The 13,813-nt window shown below is 42.0% G+C and overlaps 1 protein-coding gene across 1 annotated transcript in view; it reads right to left on the bottom strand.

The window, feature by feature from the left end:
- The window catches only part of PRKCH (protein kinase C eta), a 228,126-nt gene that overhangs the window by 153,450 nt on the left and 60,863 nt on the right, over window positions 1-13,813 (bottom strand). Inside the window, exon 2 of the mRNA XM_024231718.3 lies at window positions 4,689-4,752. Within this exon, the coding sequence (XP_024087486.2) occupies window positions 4,689-4,752 (64 nt within the window). The remainder of the gene's footprint in view (window positions 1-4,688; window positions 4,753-13,813) is intronic.

Below are 13,813 nucleotides of genomic sequence, written 5' to 3'. Positions count from 1 at the left end.
CCTCCCGAGTAGCTGAGACTACAAGTGTGCACCACCACACCTGATTAATTTTTGTATTTTTTGTAGAGATGGTGTTTCACCATGTTGCCCAGGCTGGTCTCAAACTCCTGAGCTCAAGCGATCTGCCTGCCTCAGCCTCCCAAAGTGCTGGGATTACAGGTGTTAGACACCACGCCTGGTCATAAAGTCAATGTTAAGATAAAACAAACCTGCTGAGTATACAAGATGGTCCCAGGGCAGGGGTAGGGGAAATGACTGGGATCTCCTTGCTGTGACAATAGGAACATGGAAATGAAAATCCCACTAACATACCTTCATATAGTACTTTATAGTTTGCAAAGCACTTCCCCATATATTATATCATCTGACCTTGAAGACAACCGTGTGAGACAGACTGAGGATCAGCCGACATTTCCTGAACTTTGACAGTGCCTCCAGGATCCCAGGACAATGCCCTTTTCACAGTCCAAAACACACTGGGCAGGCCTGACCTTACGCTGCTTTTCCATGAAGGCTTTCAGCATCCAAGATGGGAACCAGAGCTCCAAATGTTGCACCAGCCAACCTGTCATATTATGGCTGGGCATAATCTAAGGTGGCTTCCAGGAGCGAGGCCAAACTAGTGACATGCTCGCAGTGCCAGGTCCAGGTTACTGCCACAGCTGTGGCAGGCACATGGGGGGGTGGGGGGGCTCCATTTCCTTCTTACTTAACACAAACAGACAGGCAGCCATCACGTCCTCTCCATGTGACAAGGGAGCTGTGTTTTAAAGGCAGCAGCAACGTGCAAGCTCAAGCTGAGGCCCAGTCTAGGAGCCAAACTGAAAAAGCAATGCATGCACAGAGACACAGAGAGCAGATCTGGGGTTCCTAAAATATACCTCACCCATAGATTTCAATATTAAAATTTCAGCATTAAAAGTCTATTTCTCATGGATAAAGTAGCTCTTCCAGCATCTTTTAAAATATGCAAACACACCTAAGAGGAATAGAGTACTATGACATCAATCTCTATCACTGTAGTGTGAATTAGCCTATGAATTCACTGTCTTCCTTATCAGCAACTCTTTCTGGACAGGGACCACTGGGCTTCTTGCTGCAGTAAGAGACAACTGTAGGCAGAGAGAAAGGACTAGCTTAAAGCAAAGATGGAATTACCAAAGATAAACTCAACTCACCTCACAATTTTACCCAGGGTCAGCTCTGAAAGAAACAATTGCAATGACCTAGTAAGAACTCACCTCCAGTATGACTTACCATTTCATTCTTATTATCACTGAAACTAAGAAACAATGAGAACAACCAGATGTATTTGGTGAGCATTTAGTCCTAGAGTGTTGGCATGGCTCTAAAAAAGTCACGTAATGATTATGGCACAATCAGACCTGGTCTAACATGCATTGCTTTACTTTGCTGGTCCCTTGTAACTTAATGCAGAGGGTTGATTCAGCTCGAATAAGAGAGAATCTTACCCGCTCCTCCTCCTGGCCTCTTTCTCACTGTTGTGTTTCTTTCTACCACAGCTGATCCATGTCCTACGTGCATGATGAGAATATTTTATCAACAATCTTCCATAATACTACATTCATTTTATTTGACTAGGCTAGGAACAGACTCATTTTTCTCTGTACATAAAAGATACCAAGCAAAGCAAAAAGACCTTAGAGCAGGCACCCCCCCAAACTGTAAACTGAACAGTTTTTTTTTTATGTCAAGTATTCCAGGTTTCTGCTAAATCCAGGTTTGTGCAAAAAGACAAGATTTAATAATGGAGACAATATATTGAAAAACTTTAACATTAAAATAATTCACCCATATGAATGGGAATGATTGGCTGAAAGGAGTGGAGAAAACTATTTCTCAAAGAAAGTGTAACCAATTTTGCAAAATGCCAATACCAAAAATACAAACAATTAAGCCACATGCTTAAAAATCTTCATGAGGTTTTAGTAATGGTGAAGTAGCTTGATATGGACCACCCCTCCCATCAAACAAAAAATACCTGGAAAATATATTTTAAACAACTAGTTGATGATGTGAGAGAACAACCAAAAACACACACAAACTAGAGAGAATCTGACACACGAAGGAGGGAAACCGCATTAGGTGAGACCCACATTTGTAGGGCTTTTCTCCAGATTATTCCCCAGGTTGTGCAGGGTTGGGTAAATAGAACTCAATATGGAACCACAGTTTTATTGGCTTGAAAACAGAATTGACAAAATTAAAGACTACCAGATGACTGGATATTGAAGAGAAAAAACCTGGAAAGATGGGGCCATTCAGAAAGAATAACCTCCACATATGTAAACTCTTCAAGTCCTCACATCTTCCTAAACTGTGCATGTGCAAGGGAAACTCTAAGAGGTCCAGACAGGAGCAAGAGCTAGGATGCTGAAAGATAGGAACTGAGATTTCAGCTGTTTCCCACCCATAGGAGAAAGAGTTAGAAGCTTGAGTGCCATAAAATTAATGGGCTTAAAACACCTTGGGATTTCTACTGAAACCTCACACTGGCTATGCCTTACGAGCAAAGACCATGTCCACGGACTACAGAATTGACTAATTTGACTACAGATGGGTTTAAAGATACTCAAGATTGTTAAGATGTTAACTCCCCTCAAACTGATCTATAGATCCAACGCAATTTCAATTCAAAATACAGCAGGATTTTGTCTGGAAATATATAAGCTGACTCTAAAACTGACATCAAATTGCAAAATACTGAGAATAGCTAAAATAACCTTAAACATACAAAAAAGAACGAAGTTGGAGGGCTCATACTATGTAACCATAAGACTCACTATAAAGCAACAGTAATGAGACAGTGTAATACTGGCATAATGTAGAGAAAAGAAAGAGAGATCAGATGGACAAATAGATCAACAGGACAGAACAGATAATCCAGAAACAGACCCACATTATATGGTCAATTGATTTTCAACAAAGGTTCCAGGGTGATTCAAGGGGCCGGGGGAGACTTTTAATAAATGGTGCTAGAACAACTGCATTCGTGTATTGAAAAAAAAAAAGTTTCAACTCCTCTGTAACATCACACACAAATATCAATTTAAGAAGGCACACAGACCTAAACATAAAACCTAAAACTATTTGCTTCTTAAAAAAAAACAAAAAAACAGGAGAATATCTTTGTGACCCTATGACAGAGAGATCTCTTAAGACATAAAACATATGAACTACAAAAGATGAGATTAATAAATTGAACTTCATAGAAATTTAAAACTTTTGCTCAAAGACACCATTAAGAAAATGAAAAGGCAAGCCAAAGACTGGGAAAAAGTAATCACAATACCTATTTCTCACAAAGGACTCATATCCAGAAAACAAAGAACGCCTCTAAATCAATAATAAAAAGACAAATCCAATTTTAGAAAACAGGACAAAAGACTGGAAATGGAAATTATCAAATAAACAAACAAATGGCCAATAAGCATGTGAGAAAGTACTCACCATCAGGGAAATGCAAATTTACCCACAGGATATAATTTCATACCCACTAGAATGCCTACGATGAAAAGCAATGGCCATAGAAAGTGTTAATGAGGATATGAAGTAATTGGAACTCTCATACGTTGCTGGTGGGAGTGTAATAAAACCACTCTGGAAACCATTTGGAAGTTTCTTCTGAAGTTACACATACACCTACTTTATTACCCAGCAATTCCACTCCTATATAATCACCCAAGATAAATGGAAGTGTTATGTCCAGAAAAATTTATGTGTAAGAAGGTTAATAAAAGCATTATTCATACTAGACAACAATAGGAAAAACCCCAAAAGTCCACCAAGAGGAGAATGGGTAAACAAATGGATGCTACATTTATATAATGGGATACTACTCAGATATAAAATGAAAAAAATACTGGTATACACAATGATATGAATCTTCTAGAAACTATGCTGAGTGAAAGAAACCAGACATGAAAGAGAATATGCTGTATAATTCCATGTATATGAACTTCTAGAGTAGGTAAAACTAACCTGTGGTGAAATAAAGCACTTTACGTATTGCCTTTGGGAGCAGGGGATTGAAAAGGGGTACAAGGAAATGTTCACAATAATGGAAATGTCCTGTATCTTGGATTGGGGTGCTGGTTATGCAGTTGTATGCATTTGTCAAAAATCAAATTGTTCACTTCTGATCTATCATTTCACCCCAATATAAATTTTACCTCAATTAAAAAAAAAAATATTGGATGGGGGAGTGGGGAGTATGGTAGCCAGAGATGAAAAACAGAATCCCTTACAGGTCACAAATGAGATAGAGATTATAAAGAAGATAACTGGAGCCCTAAATTTCTTTCATAGACATTCACGGGCAAACTAAAAGGTTGGCACAAAACCAAAGACATAAAGTAGAGTTCTACGGTCATGAATCAAAAAGACGCAAAAACTATTCAGCTACAATGACACTGGCTAAAAACAAAAACTCATTGAGTGTGTTAAATGAAACGTGAGATTGCCAGATTTAGCAAATATATTTAATTTGGCAACCTGAACCAACAGACCACTGGGCAACAAAATACCAGCCAGCCCAACTTACGAAAGTGATTTTTTTAAGCATCTCTTACAACATGCTCTTTTTTATAATTTCCGTGATAGAAATTCCTACTGAGTATAAACCAAGATTACATATATTCTGGAAACTACCCAAAACTCATTCTTACCTTCAGTGAAACTCCCGGTAAGGGTTATTACCACAAATACTTTCCCCTCTGGCTCGAGATCCACCTAGAAAGAGAAAAAAAAAATGTATATTATATGTTAGTATTAAAATATTTTTGTGGGCCTTAATTCATCACAGAGAGGCCTAATTAATGTGTAAATCACAGCCACAAATCAAATAAATCTAAGTCTTCCATTAAATAGCAGAGTGGCAGGGAAACAAGTGAAAGCTCAAAAAACTGTAAAGACAGAAAAGCAAATCTAAAAGAAACCACATTTTATCAGTTTCCTTCCTCTTGAATTTTATTCTCTCCCATTTTTGGCTTGTCATAATATAGACAGGCACATCCACATACTTGGTAATTGTTTTTGAGACCTCGATATCTTATGCATATGGCTTATAAGAGCAGCATTTTGCTAAACCACATGGGAAGAATATGAAATAGAGAAATAATGGCAACATACAAGGTAATGAACACATGTGGCTTGGTCAACTGCAAATCTTTAGTTTTATGGAGTAAAAAGTATAAAGAGTCTCTGCTACATATTTCCACCGAAGTCTAGTCAATCTTAAGGAAGCACTGGGGAAGGAAGTTTAGGAGCCTTGCATTCACTACTCTTTTTTTTTTTTTTTTTTTTTTTTGAGAGAGAGGTAGTTTCACTTTGTTGCCCAGGCTGAATTGCAGTGGCACCATCTCAGCTCACTGCAACCTCCATCTTCTAGGTTCAAGCAATTCTCCTGCCTCAGTCTCCTGAGTAGCTGGGATTACAGGCATGTGCCACCACATCTGATCAGTTTTTGTATTTTTTAGTAGAGATGAGGTTTCACTATGTTGGCCAGGCCAGTCTCGAACTCCTGACTTCAAATGATCCTCCCGCCTCAGCCTCCCAAAGTGCTGGGATTACAGGCGTGAGACACTGTGTCGGACTGCTACTCTTGATTAGTCATGGGAGTATCAACATACCTTGAAGTTACCTATCAGCTGAAATATCAAGACATGCATTCTGCAAGCAATGCAGCTTGAAGTCTTTTCATATGGTGTCATCCTCTGCATACAGTCCAGTTTCCTAAAGACCCCATACAGCATGGCGCCCAGGATGAACAGCACCCTCTGGCTCTGTTCTGATCACTACTAGCTTAGGTGGGCGGACTCCCCTCTTCCTACCGGATGCTAACTTCACTATCCATGAACACCTCTAAGCCTTGCATTGTGAGGCTCTTGTGGACTCAAATACATGAATTTACAATTGTCCTTAAATAAATCTTTTCAGACTCTGCCCATGGCTCCATTTTTATTTTATTTTTCTCTTTCTTTGGCTGTGGCTCCATTTTTGCCTTTGACCTTTCATCTGAAGAGAAGCCTGGCATATAGAGAAGCTTGAGTAGAGATACGAATGACCATTTTTGGTCAAATATTAAATTTAAATAAGCTGCAAATAAGTCACATGGTACAGTGGAAAGAGCCCCTACTAGACCAGGCCAAGAACTCTAGTCTGATTCTGTCACAGCTGGTTCTGGACCCTGGGCAAGGTCCTTTACCACACTGAGCCTCACTGTTCCAATCTGAAAAGTTCATGGCATCATTATTTGGCATTTTTTCTCTTTTCTTTTTTTTTTTTTTTTTTTTTGAGACAGGGTCTCACTGTCTCCCAGGCTGGAGTGCAGTGGCACAATCATAGCTCACTGCAGTCTTGAAATCCCAGCCTCAAGCGATCCTCCTACCTCAGCCTCCCAAGGAGCTAGGACTATAGGCATGTGCCACCATAACCAGCTTGCCTGCTTGCTTATCTAGGTATGTATGTATGTATGTATGTATGTAGAGACAAGGTCTCACTATGTTGCCCAGTCTCAAACTCTTAGGCTCAAGCAATCCTCCCACCTCAGCCTCTCAAAGCACTGGGATTACAGGTGTGAGCCACTGTGCCTGGCGTTGGCCTAGCGTTTCTAACATAGCCTCCACATATGATCTCAAAGATTATTATTTTTTTTAAAGACAGAGTCTCCCTCTGTCACCCAGGCTGGACTGCAATGATGCGATCATGACTCACTGTAGCCTCGACCTCCCGGGCTCAAGTGATCTTCCTGCCTCAGCCTCCCAAGTAGCTGGGACCACAGGCACATGCCATCATGCCTGGGTTAGAGAGTCATGTTGCCCAGACTGGTCTCGAACTCGTGAGACCAGGCAATCCACCCGCCTCGGCCTCCCAGAGTGCTGGGATTACAGGCGAAAGCCACCATGCCCAGCCAATCTCAAAGATTCTTGACAGTACTATTTACTTTTTTGTTGTTTATTGTATCTACCCATGACAAAGCCCCCAAAAATGCACTGGACTTACCCTAGGTCACCACCACACCCTGATTATATACTTTTTCAAAATAAAAGATGCCTGCTTTGTTCAGATTCAGAAAGCTTAACCTGTATAACAACCTATTCTTATAACCCTCCCTTTCTCTGCATAAAACCTGTTACCAATTGGTTACCACACTATAAATCACCTCCCTGTTCAAATCAGCTACTTGCATCATGACTACTGTTAACAATACCCTCTTAACTATCTTAATACCACTTGTGAACCTTTATAGAACAGCTCTGAAAATAGAGCTCTCTAGAGAGATGACTAAACAGGATATCAGCCTCTAATTGTCTCCACTCTCTGCCTTGACTTGTTTCAACTCAAAAATACGTTATTTTTAAAAGCCACTCCCTCATCTTCAATATAAAGGCCTGCCAGAGAATACATACATACACATACATTCGGCCTCACAACATAAACTACCGCTGGCACAGGCACAGTTGCTGCCCGGCCGCCTCCGCCATCCTGCAGCCCACAGCCAGCCCGTAAACTCCCTTCAACACTTCCCTGAGGGCCCACAAAGGCCCTTCCACCCCAAGATGGGTCAGGAGCTACTCTGACAGACAGCAGGAGATTCCACCAGTTAGAAGCAGGAGCTCTCACAAGTAGAACAGGTTTCCTTCCGCATTTTTGACCCATGTCACCCATTGTGGTGGAAAAGCTGTATTTAAACACGGTCTTTAAGTGTTGTCCACCTAAGGCAGATGTGGTAAGACACTGGACCTTAGAACAGGGTTTTACAAACTGCAGGTTGAAACTTTTTAGAGAGACATGAAAGCAACTTAGTGGGTTGCACACAATGGGGATTTCTTTCTTTTTTTTTCTTTTTGAGACAGAGTCTCGCTCTGTCACCCAGGCTGGTGTGCAGTAGCACCATCTCGGCTCACTGCAACCTCCGCCTCCGGGGTTCAAGTGATTCTCCTGCCTCAGCCTCCCACATAGCTGGGACTACAGGCACACGCCACCACACCTGGCTAATTTTTGTAATTTTAGTAGAGATGGGGTTTCGCCATGTTGGCTAGGCTGGTCTCAAACTTCTGACCTCAGGAGATCTGTCCACCTCAGCCTCCCAAAGTGCTGGGATTACAGGCGTGAGCCACCACACCCAGCCCACAATAGGGATTTCAAAGTAGAATAAAAATAGAACAGAAAATATGAACATGCTACAGGTAGTAAGGAAAAGCACTGTTTCATGCAACTTTTGTGTGTAGTTTTGTATACATATAAAAGGGTACACTAGGTTTAAATGTAAAGATGTATTCCTTACTGTGTCACAGAGAAACGGTTTGAAAAATGTGGCTTTAAAGGTTATTCGTTCCTTCTATACACTGCTGATGGGCTGTTATCATTTATTCACCGTAGTTGCTTAGATACCCCCCAGTGACAACCAACTCACTACCTTAACAGCTGGCCTATTTCATTCCTATACAACATAGACAGATGTTTCTCTATGAATACAAATGCAGCAAGACCAATAATTTCCACTCATTTACCTTAGTTTCGCCCTCTACAGCTCCAGTGGACACTGTCTCTAGCTAGTACATCCATCCCAGCTTCTGGGAATAACACGAGCTTTATTTGAGAACTACCCCTCCCTCACATGTAGTCCAAATGGCTCATCTGGGATTCTGCCCCTAACTCCAGAGTGGACATGTGACCAAGCCTAGCAGATTAGAGCACTGACTGAACTCTGCACAGCTGGCCTGGGGCAGGCACATTCCTTCTCTCTGGCTATCAGTGCAATGACAACTCCCTACCCGGTATCAGCATCTACTGGTTCAGGTTTGAGCACAAAAATCCAAGTAGGTCCAACTAGGAATCCTGGATCTACAAGGAAGGGATAAGATCTCGCTTCTGCTAAACTTCAGTCTCGAAGGACACAAACTTGGGAGTGTCTGGCACCTGTGTTGTCCCCCCACTGAGCTACAGAATGAAGCCAACAAAGAGGGGATAGCTGAGGGACAGAAAGAGAACAGCTCTTCGTAACATCATTTAAACCCTTAGATCAAGCCTTGCTTGATTCTTTGGGATTTTTTTTGTTATTTGAGCCTATAAATTCCTTTTGTCTTAGCCAGTTTGAGTGGGGGTTTCTCTCACTTGCACTCAAAAAACATATTCAAATTGTCAGCCAAAGAGAATAGGTCAAATATTTGACAACAATTATCACATCCCTCTATGCCTTCTAACATTCATGCTATCCCCTGCAGTCTGCCTCCCTGCCTCCCACCAGCACTGAAACAGCTCCAGCAACTTTCATGACGTCCTACTGTCAGATACAAAGATGTGTCTGTCTTCATCTCAGTTGATCTCTCTGCCGCATCTGATCTTGACATCTTCTTCTTCATGAATCTCTCATTCCTTACTTCCAGGACACCACCCTTTCCTGGCCCTCCTCGCACTCCTGAGCCCTGTATTTACCCATAGGCCACGCCAGAAGCCCAGCTCCTCAGCAGGTACATTCAGTCACTCTCAGATCCCAACACATCCACTCTCGAAGTCTCTCCTGGATCCACCCCTGCTCCACTCCTACTGCCGTGGTTCATCTGGCCTCCCTGAATGGGCTTCTAGCTGCCTTTTATCTCCAGACTACTGTCCTTCAGCTGCTGCCAGTGACACGTTTCAAAAATTAAAATCTGACCATGTGGCTTCCTAACTTAGAAATCGTCAGTGTTTCCTCTCCTGTCCATGATAAGGTCCAAATTCTTTAGCACAGCACATGGCCCTAGACACTATACCCCTTCCTACCTTTCAGCCTAAGCTCTTCCCACCACTGCAGCTGCATACAACCAGTATCCCCATCTCTTAATTCTTGTACACTCTCCAGGGAGGTATGTTATTTCATTTATTCTGAGAGAGCAACCAAACGCATTATGGGTCAAGCAGCATACTGGGGAATACAGTCAAAATTATGAAAATTACACATTACCCATCTGTAGCTTATTGCCTAGTGATTTGGGGTATGTGATCTTTCTGGCTGGAAACTCCTTTCTTCCTTTTTATACTTGTCCAACTCTTATTTGTCCATCAATTCAAGACCCACCTGTATAGGGGGACCTTCCCAGACCTCTTTCAGACAGGTGGGCAACTCCATACCTGTTATGAAGGCTACTGCTGGAACGCACATCATGTTGCAGTCATTATGCCCTGTCCCCAAAGGAGACCCTACCTTGCATATAAGGGGACAGAAAATGGTTTGTGGAACAAATGAGTAAATAAAATAGACCTGGGTATCTCAAACTCTCAGCAACTTCATGTAGGACATGATTTTCTCCTCCTTCACCATTCTGGTCAGTTTCCTCCTGACATGCCCCAATTTCTCCACACCCCCTTTAAAGGGTGAAGTCAGGCTGAGTGTGTGACCTGACCTTCACCAACAAGAGCAAGATTATCATTAACGTTGATCTTGACAGTGACAGTGCCCTTTACCGATGCAGTGAGAATGCATGGGCGCTCTGAGAAGCCCCAGTGACCCAGGCTGAACTTGCAATGAACTAAAACTTCTGCATCTTTTCTAGGTGCTATAAGGCTTTGCTTCCCACATCCTGTGCTTGTGCAGTGGTTAGGCTCAAAACCTTCACAAAAACCTAAGTGCTTCATTTTTTTTTTTCTGCAATATTTTGGCTTGTCCCAGGTCACAACGTTCACTGGATCGCAAATCCAGTCAGTTCATTCACTCTCCTTCTCAGTTTTATGGCTCCCCAAGTCAGGGCCTCAGGCTACCTATGTCATTGGCTAATGCACTGACAGAGTGTCTAATAGAATAGAGCTGAGGTCAGAGTCTAGGGCAGCCCCACATAGAAATGAACACACTTAGCATTCTTACTATAACAGTCATTAAAGGAGCAATAAACACACTAACCCCCTCCCCTACAGACCACTTCTCTTGGTAAAAAGAACAACTCTTAGGCCCTTGTTGAAACCCAGATAACAGTGGTCTTTAAAAAAATGTGATTCTTCTATACAAATAGACAAATGAACAAAAGTATAAAAACTCAGTGTCAACAAATGGTGCTAGAACAACGGGACATCCATACCCAAAATAATGAATTTCAACCCATACGTTGTAACTTACACCTAAATTTACTCAAAACAGCTCAGAGAAGAAAACATAAACACAACTTCAGCCTTTAGGGTTCTCTATGTTGTTTCTACTACTCTGTTCTACATTTTTGAGTCCCCGAAGATCTATCCTATGCCTGGTTTGCAGCAGCCACTCGGGAAAGCATTTCTTGACTGAATGATTCCCAAAGTGCACCCTCAGAGCCATCTAACCCTTGAGTTCTCATGCCAAGTAACCCCTTCCTCAAAGAGCCATCAGTGTTGAACTCACATGAATCAGCGCTGCCTCAAATATTACACCTCCCCATCTGAACTTATCTCCTATCTCCCACATTGTGGCTGAGTAATAGCAATGCTAGAGAAGACCTGGGTCCTGGTGCTCTGTCCTGACGAGTCTGTGACATCAGGAAGGCCATTCAATCTCTTTTGCCAAAGAATCACAGAGAGGGATTAAATATAAGATTCCCAGGCCCCACAGGTGATCTACTGATTTTAAATTTTCTGGGGCAAGGGAACGGGGTCTAGGCATCTGCTGTTTTTAAAAGTTCTGTGGGTAACTCTGATATAGCCAGACCACGGACCACCATCTTGGAAGCCTGAGCCAGATTCTCTCTAAGGGGCCGATTCCAGTTTTAATGGGCTCCAATCCCATGTTTCCTCCTAAAGCTTCACTTTATCACTAGAATCACTGAATCACTAGAACCACTGTTCTTCTGCGTTCCCAGGCTTAAAATCCTGGAGCCACTCCGATTTGAGGCACCGTGACCGTCTGTTTTTCCCTTCGTTCCCCCCATCACTCTAGGATCCCTGTCACTGCAGGCCTCCTCCCTCATCCTTTCTCCTGCAGTCATGGGATCCTTTCTCCTGCAGTCATGGGACACCCCACCAAAAAACAAAACAGGCTTTTCTAAAGTGCTGATCTCATCAACTTCCCCCTCTAAAGCCTCCGCTGGCCTCCCAGAGTCTTCAGAATAAAATACCCTGCTCCACCTGGCTTTCAGGACCACTTGGGCTCCCCTTTTGCTGCCTTCCCACTAATCTATCCAAACTTTGTTTTCAAAATTCGCTTCCTTCAATTGTCACTTTAGAGAGTTAAAATATAAAAAGAAGAAAAAAAATCACTTTTAAAAACCTGCTCTCCTAGTCAGGCCCCTCTCCTGGCTCTATCAACTCAGCCACGCATTTGCTCATGCCGTGTTCTCTGCTTGGAAAACCTGTCTCTCTTCACCGCAGCTATCCATTCATTCATTTGAACCTTTACTGAATGACTCCCAGGTTCGGGACAACTGCCAGGTACTCAAGACTCCCCAGAGGAGCTCCTAAGGCTACAGGTTGGATGGGTCACCGAGCACAGAAGATGACACAGCTTCGTGAGCAGAAGGAAGAAACTGGTGCCAGGATTTGATATTCACATTGATCCCTCCGGTCTCAAAATTCACATCTCAACTATTATTATCTTAACGCTTATCTATACCTTGAACAATTACTTACATTTTCACACACATATCTCATCACTTGCAATAAGTCTGTAACCTCCATTCCAGCAGGATCTGACACTATATTCCCAAGGAGCCTCGCAGAGTTCCTTGAACCAAGTAAACACTCAATACATATCTGTTGAGTTGATCTAAGAGCTAAATAAGGTCATCTGACCACCTCAATTTCCTCACCTATAAAAATAGGAATGGTAATATTTACTACAGAATAGTCCTACATGATAGCACTTTGTAAAAAATAAAAGCACTCCAAGATGGCTCCAAGGAATACTGGTGACATATGGATGACAAGGGCTCACTGCTTAGAAATTATACTCTGTTAGCTTGATGTACCCACCGGATCCCCAGCACAGCCACTCCTATACCCTCAGCCAAAGTTTGCTTTTCCTTGGCATCACTTTGCAGGAGTTGGGCAAGTACTTATATCACTAGTTAAGTCTCCCTGTCCATGAAACAAGAGTTGTCTAAAAATATTCTAGCTCTAATGTTCCATGATTCTAAACAGGCTTGGATAAAAGCCTGCACAAAGGACTCAAGAGAAACACTCATTTAATTAACTGGTAATAATTTACAACCATTTCCCTTCACAAAAGCCATTAGAATTGATCACAGACAGGAAACTTCTAGCTACATAACATTCATTTCAGCCTGGAATAAGCAAAGGGATCTAGCATATTGAAAGAAAAAAACAATTTTGGGGGCAAAGGTAGAAGGTTCATCTAGAATCTATGGGCTTTGAGCAAACCTCTGTAATAGAGAAGTTGACGAAATTCAAATTCTTGGCTGGATGGCTCTTTTCTATAGCTTTCCTAAGTCTTACTCTAGGGATAAATAACGAACCTAAAAACATGATAAAGCATTTCATGATTCTCTTCCATCTGAAACTGTCAGGCTTAAAAATGAGCATTCAAATTCCTAAAGAAAAAAAATTCTAACAGGATTGTATGAATAACCTAACATGAAAAATGAGATTGTATTGGTTTTGCTTGTTTTTTGTTTGTTTGTTTTTGTTTTCTTGTTTTGAGACAGAGTCTGGCTCTGTCACCCAGGCTAGAGTGCAGTGGCACAATCACAGCTCACTGAAACTTCCATCTCCCGGGCTCAAGCCAACCTCTCAACTCAGCCTCCAATGTAGCTGAGATTATGGGTGCACACCACCACGCCCAGCTAATTTTTGTGTTTTTTGTAGAGATAGGTCTCATTATGTTGCCCAGGCT

Source organism: Pongo abelii, chromosome 15 (genome assembly GCF_028885655.2).
Source record: "Pongo abelii isolate AG06213 chromosome 15, NHGRI_mPonAbe1-v2.0_pri, whole genome shotgun sequence".
Taxonomy (NCBI): domain Eukaryota; kingdom Metazoa; phylum Chordata; class Mammalia; order Primates; family Hominidae; genus Pongo; species Pongo abelii.
Note: the sequence above shows the minus strand (reverse complement) of the source record. Positions and strands in the feature narration are given on the sequence as shown.